Source organism: Oncorhynchus mykiss, chromosome 18 (assembly GCF_057628025.1).
Source record: "Oncorhynchus mykiss isolate SJ-2025 chromosome 18, ASM5762802v1, whole genome shotgun sequence".
NCBI lineage: Eukaryota > Metazoa > Chordata > Actinopteri > Salmoniformes > Salmonidae > Oncorhynchus > Oncorhynchus mykiss.
In genome coordinates, this window is record NC_143039.1 from 39,319,728 (window position 1) to 39,343,375 (window position 23,648).

At 41.5% G+C, this 23,648-nt stretch overlaps 2 protein-coding genes across 2 annotated transcripts; both read left to right on the forward strand.

Moving 5' to 3' along the window:
- The first annotated feature begins 11,103 nt into the window (after nucleotides 1-11,103).
- LOC110496006 (protein S100-A1) lies at nucleotides 11,104-14,087 on the forward strand. Its single transcript, XM_021571618.3, has 3 exons — nucleotides 11,104-11,649; nucleotides 13,211-13,361; nucleotides 13,829-14,087. The coding sequence occupies exons 2-3, from the start codon at nucleotides 13,221-13,223 to the stop codon at nucleotides 13,985-13,987; spliced, it is 300 nt and encodes a 99-aa protein (XP_021427293.1). The 5' UTR covers nucleotides 11,104-11,649; nucleotides 13,211-13,220; the 3' UTR covers nucleotides 13,988-14,087.
- Nucleotides 14,088-20,726: 6,639 nt separating this feature from the next.
- On the forward strand, nucleotides 20,727-22,951 carry LOC110496008 (ictacalcin). Its single transcript, XM_021571619.3, has 3 exons — nucleotides 20,727-20,883; nucleotides 22,037-22,179; nucleotides 22,625-22,951. The coding sequence occupies exons 1-3, from the start codon at nucleotides 20,763-20,765 to the stop codon at nucleotides 22,763-22,765; spliced, it is 405 nt and encodes a 134-aa protein (XP_021427294.2). The 5' UTR covers nucleotides 20,727-20,762; the 3' UTR covers nucleotides 22,766-22,951.
- Nucleotides 22,952-23,648: the final 697 nt, after the last annotated feature.

A 23,648-nucleotide genomic window follows, 5' to 3' on the forward strand; every position in this document is an offset into this window, starting at 1 on the left:
TACAGTGGGGCTTATGCCAACACCCTGGGTGGCAAAAAAAAAATGGATGAAGAGAGTATGTGTTTATACAGTTCTTTATACAACAGTATAAATATGTACTCTTCTAAGTCACTTGGCTAAGTCACCAAGAGTTCTCATCCATAATTATCATGGCTGTGTATAACCTGCCCCAAACCAACACCACTCTGGCATTCAACAAATTGTATGGGGCAATTAACAAACAAGAAATCGCTCACCCAGAGGCAGCGTTTCTGGTGGGCAGAGACTTTAACTCGGGGAGACTTAAAACCGATCTACCTCACTTCTACCAACTGTTTACAAACAAAAGCTCAAACAGGAAGTACCAGTGATGCGTTCAATACGCAAGTGGTCGGATGAAGCAGACGCAAGGCTATATGACTGTTTTGCTAGTAAAGACTGGGATATGTTCCAGGATTCATCCAATAGCATTGAGTAGTTTACCACAACAGTCACAGGCTTCATCAATAAGTGCATAGACAATGTCATCTTCACAGTGCCTAGAAGAACGTATCCAAACCAAAAAACATGTATTACAGGCAATATCCGCCCAGGCTTAAGGTTAGAGCTATTGCTTACAATGAACAGGACACTGACGCATACAAGAAAGCTCGCTACGACTTCCAGCGAGACATCAAACATGGAAAAAGACCATATACATTACCAGTCAAAAGTTTGAACACACCTACTCATTCAAGGTTTTTTTTTTATTTGTACTATTTTCTACATTGTAGAATAGTAGTGAAGACATCAAAATAATGAAATAACACATATGGAATCATGTAGTAACCAAAAAAGTGTTAAAAATAGCTAAATATAATTTATATTTGAGATTCTTCAAAGTAGCAACCCTTTACCTTGATTAAAGCTTTGCACACTCTTGGCATTCTCTCAACCAGCTTCATGGAATGCATTTCAATTAACAGGTGTGCCTTATTCAAAGTTAATTCATTTGTGGAATTTCTTTCCTCGTTTTGAGGAAATCATTTCTTTGAGTCAATCAGTTGTGTTGTGACAAGGTAGGGGTGGTATACAGAAGATAGCCCTATTTGGTAAAATACCAAGTCCATATGTGACCAACCGGCTCAAATCAGTCTTATGTAGCAACATTTAAAATTGTGTTTTTTACATTGAATAAAAGTAGAGACTCAGAACTACAAAATGGTATATCATACATGTACACTGCAATTGTGAGGAACAATGGGAAAGTAATTCTGCTTTGAAAGTTGATAAACTTGTAAACACTTTTGAGAAAATGGCTTTTGAATATTTTAGTACCTACTGGAGAGCTCTGTCACGTATCCCACTGGAACTGTGTCATTATGCACACCTGGTCCCCATTCCCCATGTGTGGTATCATTGTGTGATTGTGTATTTATTCGAGGTACTCCTCGCTCTTTTGTTTGGGTCTCAACCCTGTGTTTTGTATACGTGTTTGTTTGGTCTTCATCCCCGTGCCTTTACATGGCACGCAGGGTTACGCTGGGTAAAGAAACAAAAAAAACTATTACGCATTCCTGCAACTGTGTCCCGATCCCGTCATACCAATGTGACAGAATAATTTACCATTAAGGGAGAGAGCGGGCCGTCCGACGAAGCTGCGACTGGTCTGTCCGGTGCCTGCGCAACTTCTGCAGCTGCAACTGGGCCGTCCGATGTTGCCACAACTGGTCCGTCTGACGACGCAACGTCAGCCGCTGAAACTGCCCCGTCCGACGCCGCTGCAACTTCGGCAACTGCATAGGGTCCTGATTGACCCGCACTGTGTTTGTCCTCGGGGCCGGTGTCGTTGCGCACGTCGGGGGGGTACTGTCACGGATGCCCCCGGAACTGTGTCATTGCGCACACCTGGTCCCCATTCTCCCCAGCCATTGCTTTCCACCAGCACTGTACCATCCTCCAGTCTAGTGGTTCCCAAACTTTTTATAGTCCTGTACCCCTTCAAACACTCAACCTCCAGCTGCGTACCCCCTCTAGCACCAGGGTCAGCGTACTCTCAAATGTTGTTTTTTGCCATCATTGTAAGCCTGCAACACACACACTATACGATACATTTATTAAACATAAGAATGAGTGTTTTTGTCACAACCCGGCTCATGGGAAGTGACAAAGAGCTCTTATAGGACCAGGGCACAAATAATAATAATTAATAATTTTGCTCTTTGTTTAACCATCTTACATAGAAAACCTTATTTGTTAATAAAATAAATTATAAATAACTCACCACAGGTTAATGATAAGGGTGTGCTTGAAAGGATGCCCATAACTCTGCAATGTTGGGTTGTATTAGAGAGAGTCTCAGTCTTAAATCATTTTCCACACACAGTCTGTGCCTGTATTTAGTTTTCATGCTAGCGAGGGCCGAGAATCCACTCTCACATAGGTACATGGTTGCAAAGGGCCTCAGTGTCTTAACAGCGCGATTTGCCAAGGCAGGATATTCTGAGCGCAGCCCAATCCAGAAATCTGGCAGTGGCTTCTGATTTAAATTCAATTTTCACAGAACCGCTTGTTGCAATTTCGATGAGGCTCACTTGTTCAGATATTGGTAAGTGGACTGGAGGCAGGGCAAGAACGGGATAACGAATCCAGTTGTTACAATGGTGGAAAGACCTGTGTGTTGTCCTTGTTAATGCAAACAGAGAAGAGCTCAAACTTCTTAATCATAGCCTCAATTTTGTCCCGCACACTGAATATAGTTGCGGAGATTCCCTGTAATCCTAGATTCAGATCATTCTGGCGAGTAAAAACATCACCCAGATAGGCCAGTCGTGTGAGAAACTCGTCAACATGTAAGCGGTCAGACAAGTGAAAATTATGTTCAGTAAAGAAAACTTTAAGCTCGTCTCTCAATTTTTTAAAAACGTGTCAATACTTTGCACCTTGATAACCAACACAGTATGTTGTCAAAGCATTACATGGTCGCTGCCCATATCATTGCATAGTGCAGAAAATACACGAGAGTTCAGGGGCCTTGCTTTAACAAAGTTAACCATTTTCACTAGTGTCCAAAACATCTTTCAAGCTGTCAGGCATTCCCTTGGCAGCAAGAGCCTCTCGGTGGATGCTGCAGTGCACCCAAGTGGCGTCGGGAGCAACTGCTTGCACGCGTGTTATCTCTCCACTATGTCTCCCTGTCATGGCCTTTGCGCCATCAGTACAGATACCAACATGAGCAGCAGCTACGTTTGGCTACATACAGACCGTTAGTGGAATTCCCACGAGAGAGAAACAGTTAATATGATTGGATGTTAATTATTTGACTAGGCTGCCTGTATTTGACATTGTGTTGTTATTTCTCTGAACACTAGATGGTTTAATTGTATTTTTGGCAGTGAAACAAGGTTACTCAGGCGAGAAAAAAACCTCACCCAAATGTATAGCTCAGTTGGAAAATATAAATGGACTGTTTGAAAAGTGAGGGAAGTTAAGGTCCAGACTGTGGCGGAGCTTGTGCATGGTCTGCCAGGCACAATACCAGAGCACAAACTTGTTCTTATTGGCCACTGCAGTTGCGAGGAGTTAAAAAGTAGATGGGACCTGGCTGCATAGGGTCCGAAGGAAAGTGCACCTGTAAACAACAAAAGAACATTAAGATAAGTGAATGAAAGGAAAATGGAACGTAAAACATAATATCCTTTTTTTAATGCATCATTTTCAGGTAAGTTTCACTTACGTACAAATGTGCAGAGCAGCAGCACTGCATTCAGAAACATAATCTTGGAAACTAGAAGTTCAAATAATAACACACAGCCTGGCTACACGTACCTCTGGAAAATACAGAAATAATGTGAGATCAATAAAAGTAGTGGCAATCATGTTGGAGGTCAATTAAATAATCAAAATGTGTTGTTTATGCTTTACATACCAAGTGTTGTCTTCGATTCCTTATAGAGACGCCACACTGCTGCTTTTGTCACATGGTATGGAAGCAGCTTTCCACCAAAGTGTTTGTGTCCTGGGTGGCGTCCTCATAATACTATTGCATTATCCTCTGCGTAGTTGTTGATGAAGTTCACCACTCGCTGCAAGTCCTCATTCTTCAGGTGTAACCTGTGCTTGGTTGGCCCAGCTCTCTTTTTGATGGGAGGCATTAGACCATTCTCCTTGTATGACTGGTGGAGGAGAGTCAGGCGTGTTCTACTGATGCTGAAAGACAAATTCCAGATGCAAATATTTTGCCATTATTTTACAATAGATAGCCGTAATCACCGTCAGACACACCTGGCTAACTTGATAGGTGGGTGGTCTTTGGCATGGGGGGGATGTAAGTTTCCTTTAACAACCTTGAGGCTGCGTGACTATCAGCAGGTGATTTAGTTCTCAGCCTGAGAACTAAAGCAGTACATCTCCATTATCCAGTATTTTTCCATCAGGAAACAAAGGTCATCACATATATACAGTAATCATGGCATTGGTGTAGAAGAGATAAGAGAAGAACATGGAGTGGTTATGACAGCCAGTTTAGCAGCCTCATCTGCCATGGTGTTACCCATACCCCCAGTGTGACCAGCAACCTTCACAATAGCCAAAGCAGAGGGCAGCATCATAGCCTCCAAGAGATCTAAAACCATAGTTACAGTGGGGCAAAAAAGTATTTAGTCAGCCACCAATTGTGCAAGTTCTTAAAAAGATGAGAGAGGCCTGTAATTTTCATCATAGGTACACTTCAACGATGACAGACGAAATGAGAAAAAGAAATCTAGGAAATCACATTGTAGGATTTTTCATGAATTTATTTGCAAATTATGGTGGAAAATAAGTATTTGGTCAATAACAAAAGTTTATCTCAATACTTTGTTATATACCCTTTGTTGGCAATGACAGAGGTCAAACGTTTTCTGTAAGTCTTCACAAGGTTTTCACACACTGTTGCTGGTATTTTGGCCCATTCCTCCATGCAGATCTCCTCTAGAACAGTGATGTTTTGGGGCTGTTGCTGGGCAACACGGACTTTCAACTCCCTCCAAAGATTTTCTATGGGGTTGAGATCTGGAGACTGGCTAGGCCACTCCAGGACCTTGAAATGCATCTTACGAAGCCACTCCATTGTTGCCCGGGCGGTGTGTTTGGGATCATTGTCATGCTGAAAGACCCAGCCATGTTTCGTTTTCAATGTCCTTGCTGATGGAAGGAGGTTTTCACTCAAAATCTCACGATACATGGCCCCATTCATTCTTTCCTTTACACGGATCAGTCGTCCTGGTCCCTTTGCAGAAAAACAGCCCCAAAGCATGATGTTTCCATCCCCATGCTTCACAGTAGGTATGGTGTTCTTTGGATGCAAGTCAGCATTCTTTGTCCTCCAAACACGACGAGTTGAGTTTTTACCAAAAAGTTATATTTTGGTTTCATCTGACCATATGACATTCTCCCAATCTTCTTTTGGATCATCCAAATGCTCTCTAGCAAACTTCAGACGGGCCTGGACATGTACTGGCAAAAGCAGGGAGACACGTCTGGTAGTGCAGGATTTGAGTCCCTGGCGACATAGTGTGTTACTGATGGTAGACTTTGTTACTTTGGTTCCAGCTCTCTGCAGGTCATTCACTAGGTCCCCCCCGTGTGGTTCTGGGATTTTTGCTCACCGTTCTTGTGATCATTTTGACCCCACGGGGTGAGATCTTGTGTGGAGCCCCAGATCGAGGGACATTATCAGTGGTCTTGTATGTCTTCCATTTCCTAATAATTGCTCCCACAGTTGATTTCTTCAAACCAAGCTGCTTACCTATTGCAGATTCAGTCTTCCCAGCCTGGTGCAAGTCTACAATTTTGTTTCTGGTGTCCTTTGACAGCTCTTTGGTCTTGGCCCTAGTGGAGTTTGGAGTGTAACTGTTTGAGGTTGTGGACAGGTGTCTTTTATACTGATAATAACTTCAAATAGGTGCCGTTAATACAGGTAACGAGTGGAGGACAGAGGAGCCTCTTAAAGAAGAAGTTACAGGTCTGTGAGAGCCAGAAATCTTGCTTGTTTGTAGGTGACCAAATACTTATTTCCACCATAATTTGCAAATAAATACACTAAAAATCCTACAATGTGATTTTCTGGATTTTTTTTCTTATTTTGTCTGTCATAGTTGAAGTGTACCTATGATGAAAATTACAGGCCTCTCTCATCTTTTTAAGTGGGAGAACTTGCACAATTGGTGGCTGACTAAATACTTTTTTGCCCCACTGTATATTGCAAATAGGACTTCCACAGGCATTGTGAAAACCCCTACTCCTCCAGACACCACACCAGGAGAAACTAACCCCTATTGCATAAGCAGAATCAGAGAAAAATGTAACCCTTTTCCCTTCTCCCATTTTACAGGCAGTGGTTAGCGCCAAAAGTTCAGCCTATTGACCTGAGAAAGTATCTGGTAATGGTTGTTGTATGTGAGTGGTTCTATCAATTGTCACAGTACCAAACCCTGCATATTTATTCCCTGTAGTTTGATCTATATATGCAAAACTGTCAACAAAAAGCTCCAAGTCAGCATTAGTGTCAAAGAGGTAGAGCTGGTGAACAGTGGGCTCCAGTGTCAATTAAGAATGGGATAGTTCTTCCATGTACCCAAAGTTTGATTATTGGGTCTTTTTCCAATCTTTGAATATGAACTGGGGATGATCATTGCTGATCGTCAGGAAAATAGGAACTGCAGACGATAGCTCATCCAATGTGGCAGGAAGTGCAGACGATAGCTCATCCTATGTGGCAGGAAGTGCAGACGATAGCTCATCCAATGTGGCAGGAAGTGCAGATGATAGCTCATCCAATGTGGCAGGACGTGCAGACGATAACTCATCCTATGTGGCAGGAAGTGAAGACGATAGCTCATCCTATGTGGCAGGAAGTGCAGACGATAGCTCATCCTATGTGGCAGGACGTGCAGACGATAGCTCATCCTATGTGGCAGGAAGTGCAGACGATAGCTCATCCAATGTGGCAGGACGTGCAGACGATAGCTCATCCTATGTGGCAGGAAGTGCAGACGATAGCTCATCCTATGTGGCAGGAAGTGCAGACGATAACTGATTACAAAGGGAAACCCAGCCATGAGTTGTCCTGCGATTATTGAAGTCCCAAAAGAGCTAAAAGCCTTTTATGGTCGCTTCGATGAATGTAACACTGTGCCTTCTGTGAAAGGCCTTGTTTTTCCGGATGACTGTGTGATTTGTCTCTCCGTGGCCAGTGTGAGCTAAACGTTTAAACAGGTTAACAATCACAGGGTCGCCGGGCGGAATACCTGGGCCCGGTTCTCAAAGCATGCGCAGACCAGCTTGCAAGTGTCTTCACAGACATTTAAATCTATCCTTGTCCCAGTCTGTAGTCCCAACATGTTTCAAGCTGACCACTTGTACCCAACAAGGTAACCTGCCTAAATGACTATCGCCCTGTAGCACTCACATCTGTAATTATGAAGTGCTTTGAAAGGCTGGTCATGACACCTATCAACACCATCTTTCCAGACACCCTAGACCCACTCCAATTTGTATACTGCCCCAACAGATCCACAGATAATGCAATCTTTCATTTCACTTCACACTTCCCTCTCTCACCTGGAAAAGGGTGGAAATATCTATGTGAGAATACTGTTCATAGACTACAGATCAGTGTTCAACACCATAGTCCCCTCCAAGCTCACCACCAAGCTAGGGACCCTGGGACTGAACCCCTCCCTCTGCAACTGGATCCTGGACTTCCTGACGGGCCTGCCCGTGGTGAGGATAGGCAACAAGACCTCCGCCACGCTGATCCTCAACACGGGGGCGATGAGACAGCCTACAGGGAGAAGGTCCGAAACTTAGCAGGACCACAACCTCTCCCTCAATGTCAGGGTGGCAGGTAGCCTTGTGGTTAGAGTGTTGGGCCAGTAACCAAAAGGTTGCTAGATCAAATGCCCAAGCTGACAAGGTAAAAATCTGTCATTCTGCCCCTGAACAAGGCAGTTAACCCACTGTTCCTAGGCTGTCACTGTAAGTCATCATTTTTTCTTAACTGACTTGCCTAGTTAAATATATATTTTTAAAGTAAGACCAAGGAGCTGATCGTGGACTATAGGAGCGGGTAGAAAGCTTTCAGTTCCTTGGCCTCCACATTAATAAGGACCTAACATGGTCAACGCACGGCAGCGCCTCTTCTCTCTCAGGAGGCTGAAAAGATTTGGCATGGGCACTCGGATCCTCAAAAAGCTCTACAGCTGCACCATTTGAGAGCATCTTGACTGGCTGCATCACCACTTGCTATGGCAAATACACCGCCCTTGACTGAAATTTAGGGTAGTACGGACAGTCCAGTACATCACAGAGGCAGAGATCCCTGCCATCCAGGACCTATATATCAGGCAGTGTTAGAGGAAGGCCCAAACAAATGTCAAATACTCCAGCCACCCAAGCCATAGACTGTTCACTCTGCTACCTTCTGGCAAACGGTACCAAAGCATTGGCTCTCGGACCAACAGGCTCCCAGAGAGCTTCCCCCCCAAGCCATAAGACTGCTAAATAGTCAAGTAAGGGTTTCTGAACTACAGTATCTGTACTGACTCTATCTTGAACTGACCCTACACACACTCACTAAACTACATATACAAACCATATACAAACTCACTCGCACACACTGTATTGACACGCCCACACAAAACCCACACACATTCACATGCACTACATACGCACACACAAACATAACATACGCAGACTGACACAACACAAACACACATACATACACCTTACACACACACACACACACACACACACACACACACACACACACACACACACACACACACACATACACTTGCTATTGCTGCTCTGTTCTTAATTGGACTTTTATTATTATTCATCCTGATGTCTAGTCACTTTGCCCTGCCTTCTTGTACATATCTACCTGAAATACCCTGCACATTGATCTGGTACTTCTACTCCCTGTATGTAGCTCCATTCTTGTGTATTTTATTTTATTGCTCGTGTTACTATTTCTATTTCTAAACTCTGTATTGTTGGGAAGGGTTTGTATGCAAGCCTTTCACGGTAAAGTCTATACCAGTTGTATTCGGCGCATGTGACAAATATGCATGTGATTTGATGATTTTGATATAAGTCATCTGAAGAGACGAAGAGACTAGTGTGACATGATAACCCTGCAAATATGCCATTACACAGTAAGTTTTAAAAAAATTGCAAGGCTCAAAATAATAGGAAAATTATGACCTTTGCAGAAGGTTCTCGTAGTATAAAAAGAAAGAAAGTCACATATTCTGTGTATGCTTCCAACAATTGGGTAAACCTAACAACCAACGTTTCGGCAACATAGTGCCTTCTTCAGGTTTCAGTATATCATCTTGGGTGTGGGCAGTTTGGTTTGGCTGTTTCTCTCAATGACCCTGTAGATATTCAAGTTCAAGATATTAGAGAACTTGTTTGGGTTGTGCAGTTCAATTTACTATCATAGGAGTTATACAAATAGAGAACCCTCAAGCATGACACGCAGCACAAATGATCTCTGTCTAAGGATAAGTCATGGGTAGTGGAGCACAACGAGGCTCAAAGAGACATTGAATGTCATATGTGAGTTATACGCTGATGATGCATTGGGTAATAAAGAACGGGGAAGAGCAGTGGTGTATAGAACTGAAGTAAAAAATACTTGAAACTACTTAAGTAGATTTTTGTGGTATCTGTACTATACATTGTTTTGACAACTTTTGCTTTTACTTCACTGCATTCCTAAAGAAAATAATGTTGTTTTTACTCCATAAATCTCCATAAATCCTGACACAGAAAAGTACTCATTACATTTTGAATGCTTAGCAGGACAGGAAAATTGTTTAATTCACACACTTATCAAGAGAACATATCTGGTCATCCCTACTGCCTCTGATCTGGTGAACTCACTAAACACATGCTTAGTTTCTAAATTATGTCTGAGAGTTGGCGCTTGCCCCTGGCTATCAGTAAATTTAAAAAACAACTAGAAAATGTGGTTGTCTGCTTTGCTTAATGTAAGGAATTAGATATTATTAATTTTTCCTTTTGATACTTAAGTACATTTTAGCAATTACATTTACTTTTGATACTTAAATTTAAAACCAAATACTTTTAGACTTTTACTCACGTAGTATTTTACTGGGTGACTTCCACTTTTACTTGAGTCATTTTCTATTAAGATATTTTTTGCTTTTACTCAAGTATGACAACTGGGTAGTTTTTCCACCACTGGGAAAGAGTATAGATGATTGAGAGGGAAAGGGGTGTCGGCCAAAAATATTGAGTTTTTTTTATAAAGCTGGGTGTTGTCGCTAGGTGACCCTCCCTGGATGACCATGTCTTTTTTGCACAGCAAATTATGTCATCCCTCTTCACAACGTATGCCCACACCACACACACACACACACACACAAATGCAAGCACGCACACACACAAAGGATTAGGGCAGAGAAGCAGACCAGAGAACAAATGAAGGAATAGAATGGGAGAGACAAAGAGAACTATGTCATTGCATCATCTTCCCCTCATTGCTACAGTCCCAAACAACTACATGTAAAACTGTATTTAAAATCTTTCACTTATATTAAGAATTTCACTTTAAGCCTACACCTGTTGTTTACGATGCAAGTGAGGAATACAATTTCATTTGATTAGTACAGTACTCTACCGTTACAAGGTTATTCCACTAGAGGGCATAAAAACATGCCCATCCAAAAGTTTCAATGTTGCACAATAAAACTGCTGCCCCCTCCATTAGGACCACTTTACATGGCGGTTGCAGAGACATATTTTTGTTTTTCTGGCTATTTAACGACGCAGTCTTGATATGTGGTGCAGACAGATATACACCACTGCTTTCTCAATCGAAATGTACAGAAAACATCATAATAATTATTATATTGCTGAGAGCATAACTGGATTTACTGTAGCTTACTTATTGGAGCTGCTATATGTAAAAAAACAAATTAAAAAACACCCAAATGCTATGTGCTATTCCATATAGTACACTACTTTTAACCATGTGAAAATTAATGCACAATATAGAGGATAGGGTGCCAATTGGGACACTACTATAGGTCTGGCCTCTCACGTCATCATGACCACTCCCTGAGTGATTACAAATCACACAGGTAAAAGTCTCACTACATGTCGTATCAGGGACGGTCACCATCATAAATTCTGGCTACAACTGCTGGGCTAATTATTAACACTCCGATCAACTGTAATGATAGTGCTTGCTCAAACAAGTTGTTTGTCATTACAATTTATGCTAATTGATCATTTACAGTAGGCTTATGTCTATTTTTCTTTACCTCACTCTCAAATTTCATTGTTTAGCCCACCTCGTTTATTCTGTGTATAAGTGGGATATTAATTAAATGCAGGGCTATTAATCGTTTAGAGAGAAAAAAATATGTTGAGTTAGTCATTTTAATCGTTTTTATTACACAGAGCAAAATATTAGCTTGACTATGTTTGATAGGTTTACCAAGGTAACCTAGTGTCATAGTCTTACTGTCTTGCTCAATATCCACGGTATCATTACTTCCTTCACTGAAGGCAGCGCAGACAGGGCGTCGCCTGTCTATAAATTCTCAGGCGTGATATTTCTCAACTCTGCACAATTCAACCTCTTCTCAATCGCCAACTCAACACTCGTGAACGGTAAGAATTCAGCCTCTAACACGAATGTAAAAAGTTGATTCAAGCTAAATAGTTGTGTTAATCCTATCTGAGCTCCTCCTTCAACTCAGAAACTTGTATGCAGACGTAAAATAGTTGCATTCTTCGTCTTGTGCGATTGACTTTGAGGTGCAGTTTTCTATGGAGTGGGTGTCCATACTTTTCATCTGTAAATATAAAAGTGAACATAAGTCACTTTTTACAGCCCAGACTTACCTTTTTATGTGTTCTGCATTGATTAAAGATTTTAAAACTTCATTTCTATAACTAAAATAATTCCACTTGTCAAAAGAGCAATAGAGCATGGTCAACATATATAATATATATATATAAACATATATAATATAACAGATATATAACCTGTCATGTTTGCTTAACTATTATAGCGTTATAATTGTGTGTGTTATAATTGTTTTGCCTAAAATATTGTGATTTTTTTTTAACATTACATTTTTTTTTAACATTGACTGAAATAAATGTTTCCTTTCATTCAATTTCCGGTCAAGTCCCTATCTGCTGCTCTGACTCATTCTACCCATTTCCTTGTAGCCCTAATGATAATAACCATCATGTAGAATTGTCTAATATTAACTCAGTGGAGTCCAGAGAGACTACACCAGGGTGTGGCTCACTTTGAATGAATGGATTTAGAGCTGACTGTCGACATGTACACACACGTGTTTCCTCAGTGTTGGTGCAGCCTCTCTTTCTCTTCTCTAGTTTGTCTTTCCTTCTACCCAGTTTTGGACTACATGTTCCACACATTCAGTCATTTCTCTTATCTCATACTACATCATTTTTTACTGCCTCTCTTTTATAATCCATTTCTCTGTCTAATTCACTAAAACCAGGTCAAGTTAGGTCAAAGTATCTGTTTTCTTTGTGTATCTGACTGATACAGGATGTATGGGAATGTATTTGTAATCAACTTTTGTTGGTGGAAGTTTGCTAGAATACTCATCAGAGCATTTCTCATCGGAATAGGCAGGGCATATGGCACAAGGTACTGATTCCTTTCAACAAGTTCTAATGCTCAAATACATACACACACACACACACACACACACACACACACACACACACACACACACACACACACACACACACACACACACACACACACACACACACACACACACACACACATAGATTATGAAATTCACTCAGGAAATATAGTTCCTTGAGCCAACATCTATCTCTTACTCTGAATTTGCTGTCATTCAAATGTAATATCTTTCTCTCTCTCCGTCTCTCTCTCTCCGTCTCTCTCTCTCTCTGTCTCTCTCTGTCTCTCTGTCTCTCTCTCTCTGTCTCTCTCTCTCTGTCTCTCTCTCTGTCTCTCTCTCTCCGTCTCTCTCTCTCTGTCTCTCTCTCTCTGTCTCTCTGTCTCTCTCTCTCCGTCTCTCTCTGTCTCTCTCTCTCTGTCTCTCTCTCTCCGTCTCTCTCTCTCTCTGTCTCTCTCTGTCTCCATCTCTCTCTCTGTCTCTCTCTCTCTGTCTCTCTCTCTCTCTCTCTGTCTCTCTCGCTGTGTGACCTCACTCAGACCTGCAGCCATGCCGTCAGATCTGGAACGTGCCATGGAGTCCATGATCACCGTGTTCCACAAGTACGCTGCTAAGGAGGGCAGTGGCAACACTTTGAGCCGCCGTGAGCTCAAGGACCTGATGGAGAACGAGCTCTCTGGCTTCCTCAAGGTGGCCATCTCTAATACTATCTCTACTACGGGCTGCGTCCCAAATGGTACCTTATTCCTTATAGAGTGCACTACCCTATGGGCCCTGATCAAAAGTAGTGCACTATATAGGCAATAAGGTGCCATTTGGAATGCATAGTATATTATCTCTATTACTATCTACTACTAGCTGTAGTAGCACTCCGTGTTAGTTTGATACAGAAAACATGCACACTTTATGATTAGGAACATGAGTTTTTCCTGATCACGTAAGGCAACCAGGAAAAACTCGGGCCCTAGTTATAAGGCTTGACTAGGGCCCAGAGTTTTCCCTGATTTAAGTGATCAGCAAAACAACTTGGCCCTACTTGTTATGTACTGTACCTGCCCAATAAAGAGTAACGACTTTCACTATTGTCCCATAATACTGTCAGTGAAATTACAGTATTAATATTTAGTATTATTAAAATGTCCCTGTCTTCATTTCAGTCTCAGAAGGACCCAGCCACAGTAGACAAGATAATGAAGGATCTGGACTCTAATGGTGATGGAGAGGTGAACTTTGAGGAGTTTGTTTCTCTAGTTGTGGGCCTGTCCATCGCCTGTGAACAGTGCTACCAGATGCACAAGAAGAAGATGGGGAAGTGAGGGATGAAAAGAGGAGAGAAGGAATGGGGTGCTGAGTAGAGAAGGGTTCTAATTTTCACGTTTGTAATTGTCACACTGTCCATTAAACACAAAGACCAAGGAGGTGTTGTCATTATTTTTGTGTGTGTGTTTGTGCGTGTGTGTGTGTGCTAAGCAAGCAGCGTGAAGTCCTTTGTGTAAAGTACTTCACGCTACTTGTTTAGCACGCGTGTGTGCATGTGTGTGTGTGTGAGAGACTGTGAGAGAGACTTTAAAACGTTTTTATATGGTTTTATATGTGTTATAACCAACCTATTGGAGTTTTATCAGAGTAAAAGTATTGAATACGTGTGTTGATAACTGTCTTGAAGACCCCATATCCCAGGGGTATTCAAATCTTACATTACGAGGTCTGCAGCCTGCTGGATTACTGTCATACCTGATAATTAAATGCACCTACCTGGTATCCCAGGCCTAAATTAGTCCTTTATTAAAGGAGAAAAAGTTAGAAATAAAGCATGTTGACATCTGTTGGGATGATTCCTATTCGGAGACAGCTGCCCTCAGAAGAATGCCAACAAGCACATACCATGTCATTTCACAACCTGTGATTTGTCTTATACAAACAATATAAAGCATACCTGGATTTGTCATAGAGGGCAGAGGGAACTATCTTGTGAGCCTGATAAAGATTCCCTTAGCACCACTGAGAGGAATGCTCAGAATGTTCGACAGTACAGTACACACCCTCAGTCCTCATGAACTTTGGTCAGACATCTATCTACATCTTATCTTTATGGTTCAAAAATGTGTAACATTTTGACTGCGAAACACAGTACAGTTGAAAAGGTCTTGATTTTGTCTTGATTTGATTGTATATAACAGAGGCCATCAAAAATAACTATAGGGTGGTTGAATAAATAGAACACATGGTGTATTGTCATATCATTATTTTCCCCACAAGGCCTTTCTCATTGTGTGTTATGGTCTGGTGCATGTTGGGTAACAAAAGCAGGGGCTGGGTAAGCTGTTATCTCTCTCTATCTCTCTCTGAGTGTACTTGGGCAGGGCCTACTCTGCGGCCAACCAATGTTATTGGCTACAAGGTCAACAGGGGAGTTGTTAGGTAATGACACATAGAAAGGTTTTGGAAAGTTCCCACTATCATCTCATCACATAATTTCTACTCACTTTGTGCTATGTGCATTTTGTAGAATACTGTACTGCTCTATAGTGCACTGTGTTAAATGAGACAACAAAAATCCACAGACATTTGCATATTCTTACTTTTTACATTATATTTAGTGCATTCATCTTAAAGGCCCCCCTGCAGTCAAAAATGTGATTTCACTGTGTTTAATTTATATTTCCACATTATGTGGTTGGATAATACTGTGAAATTGTGGACATTCTTGCTTGACAAATTGCTCTATACCTAGAAGCTACTTTTGTTCCTTTTTGACCATTGTAATTGATATGGAGATTGAAAATAAAAAACGGCTGCATTAGACCTTTAAGATAGCTAGTTGGGACAAGCACATATCTAAGTCATAGTAAGTACATTTTCCCTCCATAAAGTAACAAGTGCTAGCAGGAAAAAAGTCAAGTGCGAGTGTTAGTTCACAACAGGCAAGAGAGGGAGGGGTGCTGTAGGATTTTTTAAAGATACTCTTTGAAGGGGTAGAGTTCCAGATGTTTTTGGAAGATGGTGCTCCAGGACAGAGAAGAGCTTTGTGTGGGCTGAGTGGGAGCTGCCCTCCCTTAGGGACAAAATCAAATACATTCCCAGTGAGCAAAACTGGTTGAAAAAATACATATTTCCAACCAGTTCTGCTCTCTGGGGTGGAAGTCATTGATCATTGGTTTGAGAGTCATTCTCAGAAGAAGAATGGTCATCTAATTATTTAAAAACAAGTACAAGGTTTGGCTTGCTCTGGACAAAGTTCCTCTTGTCTTCTGCATTCTGGGATCACTGTGATTAGTACACAGTTCCATCGTTGACCACTAGATATCAGGAGAGTACAAATATTCTACAGTTGAACTCTGAGCTTGACAAAAAATAGTCAACAAGTCAAGCTATGCTATGGCATCTCATGGTCATATTCATTAGGCACCAAACGGAAGAAACATGGAGGCACTACCGAAACTGGTGTCCAATGACTAACCCTAGTTTCTGTTTTCTGTTGCAAAACCTTTTGATACTTTATTGCCCTAAGGAATACAACCCAGATCTACTTATTGTGTCAAACCTCACATAAACACAGCAAAAAAAGAAACGTCCTCTCACTGTCAACTGCGTTTATTTTCAGCAAACTTAACATGTGTAAATATTTGTATGAACATAAGATTCAACAACTGAGACATAAAACTGAACAAGTTCCACAGACATGTGACTATCAGAAATTGAATAATGTGTACCTGAACAAAGGCGGGGTCAAAATCAAAAGTAAGAGTCAGTATCTGGTGTGGCCACCAGCTATATTAAGTACTGCAGTGCATCTCCTCCTCATGGACTGCACCAGATTTGGCAGTTCTTTATGTGAGATGTTACCCCACTCTTCCACCAAGGCACCTGCCAGTTCCCGGATATTTCTGGGGGGATTGGCCCTAGCCCTCACCCTCCGATCCAACAGGTCCCAGACGTGCTCAATGGGATTGAGATCCGGGCTCTTCGCTGGCCATGGCAGAACACTGACATTTCTGTCTTGGAGGAAATCACGCACAGATGGAACAGTATGGCTGGTGGCATTGTCATGCTGGAGGATCATGCCAGGATGAGCCTGCAGGAAGGTGCCACATGAGGGAGGAGGATGTCTTCCCTGTAACGCACAACGTTGAGATTGCCTGCAATGACAACAAGCTCAGTATGCCAGTCCTGTCTGGTCCTCTCAATTTAAACATTATTATCTTTGAAGGAGAGAAAATATATTTTTAAAGCTCACACAGTGGAGGTTAATGTCAGCAGAGGTGGGTATGGTTGTTTGTGTATGTGAAACCGGGGTCAAAGGCCAGTAGGAAATGAAGAAAAAAACTGAGAGGAGTTCCACAGGGGAGCATACACACACACACACACACACACACACACACACACACACACACACACACACACACACACACACACACACACACACACACACACACACACACACACACACACACACGCACACACACACACACACACACACACACACACACACACACACACACACACACACACACACACACACACCCCAGGCCTTTATTACCCAGTGTTCACATACAGGGGCAATAGTTAAATAAACAGCAGGCACATATCCACATGCATATATATTACCAACGCCTCATGAGAACACAATCATCTTCACAGACAATGATAATATATTTGTGTCACCATGATGAGATATAGCATACACCTGCATATTGTGTCATTCTAAGGCCAAGGGGATATTCAATGGTTATCTTATAGATACTTAACTGTCACGACTTCTGCCGAAGTCGTTGCCTCTCCTTGTTCAGGCGGTGCTCGGCGTTCGACGTCACCGGTCTTCTAGCCAGCATTGATCCATTTTTCATTTTCCATTGGTTTTGTCTTGTCTTCCCACACACCTGTTTTCAATCCCATTCATTACCTGTTGTGTATTTAACCCTCTGTTTCCCCTCATGTCTTTGTCAGAGATTGTTTTATTGTTAGTGTTGTTTAGTTGTTGTGCGACGGGGTCCTCGTACCCATGTTTTTTCATGTCTGTACGTTTTAGTGTTATGGAGCATGTTCTGTGGACATTTATTAAAATACTCCATTTACACTCCATTTTGACTCTCCTGCGCCTGACTTCCCTGCCACCTAATACACACGGCGCTGACATTAACATAGTTGAAATTCTGATCCTTACATGTGATCCTATTTTTTTGAAGGCTAATGCTAACTTGAAGACATATTGAATTAAGCTTGAATTAAGGACGAATTCCAATGAGCAGACAGGAAGAGAGGAATGTGGTCATTCAGCTCAACAACAATGTAACGCTTCTAACAAATGGATAAGGCGAGCAAGGACCAGGCCAAACACAATACTCAAACATATCCACATACAGACAAATGCAGAAACTCAAGCATGTATACCACCCCGTGGGGTGGTTGAGCTAATGTGATTAGCATGAGGTTGTAAGTAAGAAAAACATTTCCCAGGACATAATCATGTCTGATATGGGCAGAAAACGTACATTCTTGTTAATCTAACTGCACTGTCCAATTTACAGTAGCTAGTACAGTAAAATAATACCATGCTATTGTTTGAGGAAGGTGCACTTGTGTTTTCGGGTCTCATCCCGTGTTATTTATTCAAGGTACTCCTCGCACTTTTTGTTTGGGTTTCAACCCTGTGTTTTGTATACGTGTTTGTTTGGTCTTCTTTCCCGTGCCTTTACATGGCATGCTGTAATTTGGGTCAATAAAAAACCCTATTATGCATTCCAGCGCCTGTCTTACGACCCTTTATCTCAACATGACAACAGTTATGAACTTAAATGTATTAATAAACCAATTGGGCAGTCTTGATACAACATTTTGAACAGAAATACAATGGTTCATTGAATCAGTCTAAAATGTTGCACATACACTGCTGCCATCTAGTGGCCAAAGTCTAAATTGTGTCTAACCTGGAATATTACAATTTGGCCTTTCTCTTGAATTTGAAAGATCATGGAAAAAAATATGGGGGAAAAAAACGTTTTTTTTCTTTGTATTGTCTTTTACCAGATCTAATGTGTTATATTCTCCTACATTCTCTTCACATTTCCCCAAACTTCAAAGTGTTTCCTTTCAAATGGTATCAAGAATATGCATATCCTTGCTTCAGGTCCTGAGTTACAGGCAGTTAGATTTGGGTATGACATTTTAGGCAAAAAAAATGTTTTTAAAAGGGTCCGATCCTTATTAAACCATAGACCTCGCACACACACAACCAACAAGACTGCATTGGTTGCTATGGTGGAGAAGGCCCTGGTCCCGAGATGTTTATCATTATGTTCAGTCAGGCTCTTATCTGACTCATCTGCTCATGGCCATGTCAGTAAGTTACAATCCCAACCTCAGAAATGTGGAATTCATTGGCTGTGGAGGAAGAGTGGACCCACTCACTACCATAACACTCCCAGTTTTATGCAGTGAGTCAGGAGGAACTCAATTTGCAGAGCTTTGTCTGGAACTAGTATACATGCACATTAAGCTTCCTGACTGAGTCAGACACACACATTCAGAACTAATTGTAAGGAGAACCAGCCCCTCACACAGTAATAGAGAAACTGATTTGTAGGTATGAAGGCAGGGAGTTATGGGAGTGGTACGCAAAGCATGCACCATCTTTCTCTGTCTCCAAGTCAAGATTTACAGTAAAAGAGCCTGGCGACGACGTCTGACTCGAAATGCTAAACTCAATAATCTGTTAGAATATTTTATAGTGTTTGGGTCAGGGTGTCTCTTCTTCTTGCAAGCTTAAGAAGAGTATCACAAGATGAAGTTGATGATAAATTGCTCAAAGCAACAAAGGAAGAGCACGGGACAGGGACACTGCCTAGGACTAACTGTGTGTGTGTGTGTATGTGTCTGTGGCATATCTTTGTGTAATTAACAGCAGAGATAAACGAAAGGCTGCACAAAGTGCTACAATACAATGATGTAAGATGTGTTGGCGAGTAAATACTATTTTCTGCTCTGTAAATACAGTAGTATTAGGTTTATTACAGTTTACCTCATCACATAATTGTAATAAGGCGCACACACACACACTCAAATGTGATGGAAATGGCACTAAACAAGTCTATGCTTTACAGGGTTTATGTTATGCCCTTACATTTGATACAAATCACAATTACACGATTGATACAGAGACTATTTTCATCCAGTCAATACAGCCCATGCCTCCCAGTTAAAAGCTTTGTACAAGATGTTGGCCAAGTTGTGAAGCAATTCCTATAAGTGCATCTAAGAATCTAACTTGTGACTGAAGTTAATCGTGACCAAGGAAACCGCAGGCTTTTGGGACATGTTGTTATTATATAAATGATACTGCATGACTCACACAAACAAGCAGGGGTGTGAAGCTATGTTCATTTCCCTCTGTCAAACACATATCCTATGTAGGGAATAGGGTGCCATTTGGGACGGAGACCTGTGGTGAAATGAAATTCGAGATCTGCTGCCATACTACACTTAAATAAGTGAAATGTTTTCTCAGAAAGTCTACTTTGCAATGTGCTACCTTTTACTTTTTGAATGGCACTCGTGTTACACGTAAACAACAGTATATTTATGGGTATGTTTATCTTATCCATAAGTACCATGTAATACAAGTCTGTAGGACATTACACTGTATGTGAACTAAACCACCAGTGCACAGTATCAATGACGTATTGTACGTAATGCAGTGGATTAAGACATATGGGTTGGCAGATTCAATGTTAGCATCATCTAATTCATTGTAAACAAGTTAAAACACTAGACCTATTTGGAAGCCCATTTTGGGCTTTAATACTTTGCAATCAAATCATTTCTAAAGCAAATCCATTCTCTGTAAACGTACAATAACAACTAAAGAACACTGGTCATAAACTCAAAGTAAACTTAATCTAAATGCATCGATTCACCTGTATTGTGAGAAGGGCAGTGGATTCTAAGTGTATTTGTATTGCATCTGAAGTCAAGGGGAATGAATGGTTGGATATGAGAAATGAATGAAGAGAATAGTTGAAGAGTAAAATAGTTAATGTTACAGAGAGAGAAAGAGAGACAGGGAAGAGAGTGTAGGGAAGAAAAGAGGGAGGGATGGAGGGTGTGGTGATGTATAAAACAACCCTTTACATCCCAACCTCCACCACTCTCTCTCTCTCTCTCTCTTCACTTTTCCCTTTGCTTTCTCATTCCCCACAATTCTTCCTACATCTCGGTGAGTAGCAACTTTAATCTTGGGTTTCTTAATTGTGCACCCTAATGTTTAAACGTCAATGTTACTGTGGTGGTTTTAAAATGTAATCCCTACTCGGTATGTTTTGTTTTGTGCACTTACATTTTTCTCTTGGTTTTTGGATTTAACCCTTCGCTCACCTGACTTCTGTTTCGGAGTTTTGCACTTTTAAACAAAATGTCCTTCTTTTGGTTCCTAATGTGGTTGATTTTATTATGAGGACTTGATTCTGTAACGGAGGCTTGCAAACCAGTCATTCTGTACCAATGTGTTTTGCATTGCGGAGGACAAGTTGGGTTTCACTTATCGCTGTGAGTACTAGTCAGTAGTTGTAATATCGCAGCAGTTTGTGGTTCTCCTATTCTCATTCCCTTTTCCCTACTCCCCCATCTTTCATTATTTCCTTCTCTCTCTGTCTCATCTGGCTAACATTCCCTTGGCTCTACCCTTTGCTCCCTCAACCACATCCTCAAGAGCAGACACACACACGCACACACGCACACACACACACACACACACACACACACAGAGAGAGGAAGACAAGAAGATTAAAGAAGTAACAATTGGGGTAAACACACAGCATATGGAAAAATATGGTGAGGTGTTATTCAGTAGAAGAGTAATCCAGAAGGGATTTGCCCAGACCGTTACATGTTTCCTCATCTGGAGCCATGTTAATTACCAGGAGAGCATGGCGTTGCCATAACAGTGCTTGTGTTTTTCACCATAGAACCTGTGGTAGAGACCATGGTTGCCTCCCAAATGGCACCCTGTTCACCATGTAGGGCCCTGGTTAAAAGTAGTTAACTATGTAGGGAAAAGGGTGCTACCATGGGCTCAGAGGAAACCAGGTTTTATTTTGATTCCTTTCATTGGAAAATGCAGAGAAACACACAAGAGACAAAAGCTATGATGATGAAGCTACAGTATCATGCAATGCAACAACCATATGCTTTCAGTGAATTCATTGAAATAGTTTAATGCCCCACCGAATTGAGTTTTCATACTTTGAGAGTGAAAGAACGGACAAATAATATTCTTATCTATAGTGAGCAAGAACAGCAATGTCCAGAAATGTTTTTTTTTGTGCTTCACTAGGTTCTGTGTCCCTCTCTGTTTTCCCCTTCAACTATAGTCACCATGTCTGGGATCCAGCAGGCCATGTCTCTCCTCATCGCCTCCTTCCACAAGTACTCTGGGAAGGACGGGGACAAGTTGACCCTCAGCAAGGCCGAGCTGAAAGAGCTGCTCCAGGCTGAACTAGGGGAGATGCTTGGGGTGAGTGAGACTGAGCATACAATTCCTAATGATCTGGGATCAGATTTGTTTTGTTGCACTACAGCAGTGATGTCAAACTGAATTCCTGGAGGGCCATGTGTCTGCAGATTTTTGTTATTTCCTTAAATTAAGACTGAGAGATCCAGGTGAGGGCCCTCCAGGAAGTGTGTTTGACACCCCCTGCTCTAGAGGCAGGGTCAGTGCTCTCTCTTCCGAGATCTGTTGGGTCGGGCAAAATAGGAATGCCGGAAAGATTGGGTCCATTTCTGAATACAGCTCAAATAAACAATGCTTGCTAACTCCAGCAATGGCATCCCAAAATATTTAAATTCACTAAGATGTATATCACCTTTATATCATCTTTGGCCAGAAATACAGCTTGTGTGTCAAGACAGTTTTCTTGTTAAGCTCCCCCTTCTTTCTTCTGCATTCTGTCGGTTTTCAGAAAGCCAGTGACAAGTCAGCAGTGGACAGAATCTTCAAGGACCTGGACTCTAACAAAGACAACACTGTTGACTTCAAGGAGTATGTCACCCTCGTGTCCTGCCTCACAGTGATGTGCAATGAGTTCTTCATAAAGAAGTAGAGCACGTACACCACCTAGTGGCCATAATACAAAACTGCAGGAGGAGACCACTCAATTTAACAGAGATTAAACAGTGAAGCAGTCTAGAGTAGTAATATTGCAGTAATATATAATAGACAGGTTGAATCTGGGAAGTTGTCCTTGTAATGCAAAGTCCATCGATAAAGAAATTAGATGAGTATGTTCCACCTGGTCTGGTGTCATTTTTTTGTGCTGCTGTCACTTCTTCATATCACATGTTTCTTACTGAGGTTTTTCTTACTAAGATTATGTTTAAAGCCTTTCTTGTATGACAATGTGCATCCATTTCACACGATGGGAAATAGTTGGGTTCATTCTATGCATATGCAGTGGCTTAGGCCTACATGCTATTGAGTACATATGATATGAGACATCTGCCTCTGGTGAATGGTATAACTATTAAGCTAAACAAGAGATCGGTGGATCTGTTTAATCACCACCAAAGGGTTTGGTATAGCACATGTGTAACTTGTTAGACCCCTCAAGAATCAGGGCATGTGTCCTCAAACCTCTCTTTCTCTGTCTTCACTGAGAAGAGTTGGGTCCAGGTAGGCATGTTTCTAATAGGCAACTTAATCCTACTCATATTGGAAAATGGATATTGTAATAAGCAATAAGGTACAAGAGGCCGCACTATTATTTAATGAATATCACAGGTAAAATGACTCTGTTCAGTCCGACACAGAAAGACAATGGAGGACAGGTTTAGTATACGGCTGCAGGTAGCCTAGTGGTTAGAGCGTTGGGCCAGTAACTGAGAGGTTGCTAGATCAAATCCCTGAGTTGACTATTTAAAAATCTGTCGTTCTGCCCCTGAACAAGGCAGTTAGATCAAATCCCTGAGCTGACAATGTAAAAATAT

Excerpts from the sequence above, each read along its gene's own strand:
- LOC110496006 (XM_021571618.3), top strand. The coding sequence starts at position 13,221 with ATGCCGTCAGATCTGGAACGTGCCATGGAGTCCATGATCACCGTGTTC. Across the intron at positions 13,362-13,828 it reads AGCTCTCTGGCTTCCTCAAG|TCTCAGAAGGACCCAGCCAC; the intron begins GTGGCCATCTCT and ends TCTTCATTTCAG.
- LOC110496008 (XM_021571619.3), top strand. The coding sequence starts at position 20,763 with ATGGAGGGTGTGGTGATGTATAAAACAACCCTTTACATCCCAACCTCC. Across the intron at positions 20,884-22,036 it reads ACAATTCTTCCTACATCTCG|TCACCATGTCTGGGATCCAG; the intron begins GTGAGTAGCAAC and ends CTTCAACTATAG. Across the intron at positions 22,180-22,624 it reads AACTAGGGGAGATGCTTGGG|AAAGCCAGTGACAAGTCAGC; the intron begins GTGAGTGAGACT and ends GTCGGTTTTCAG.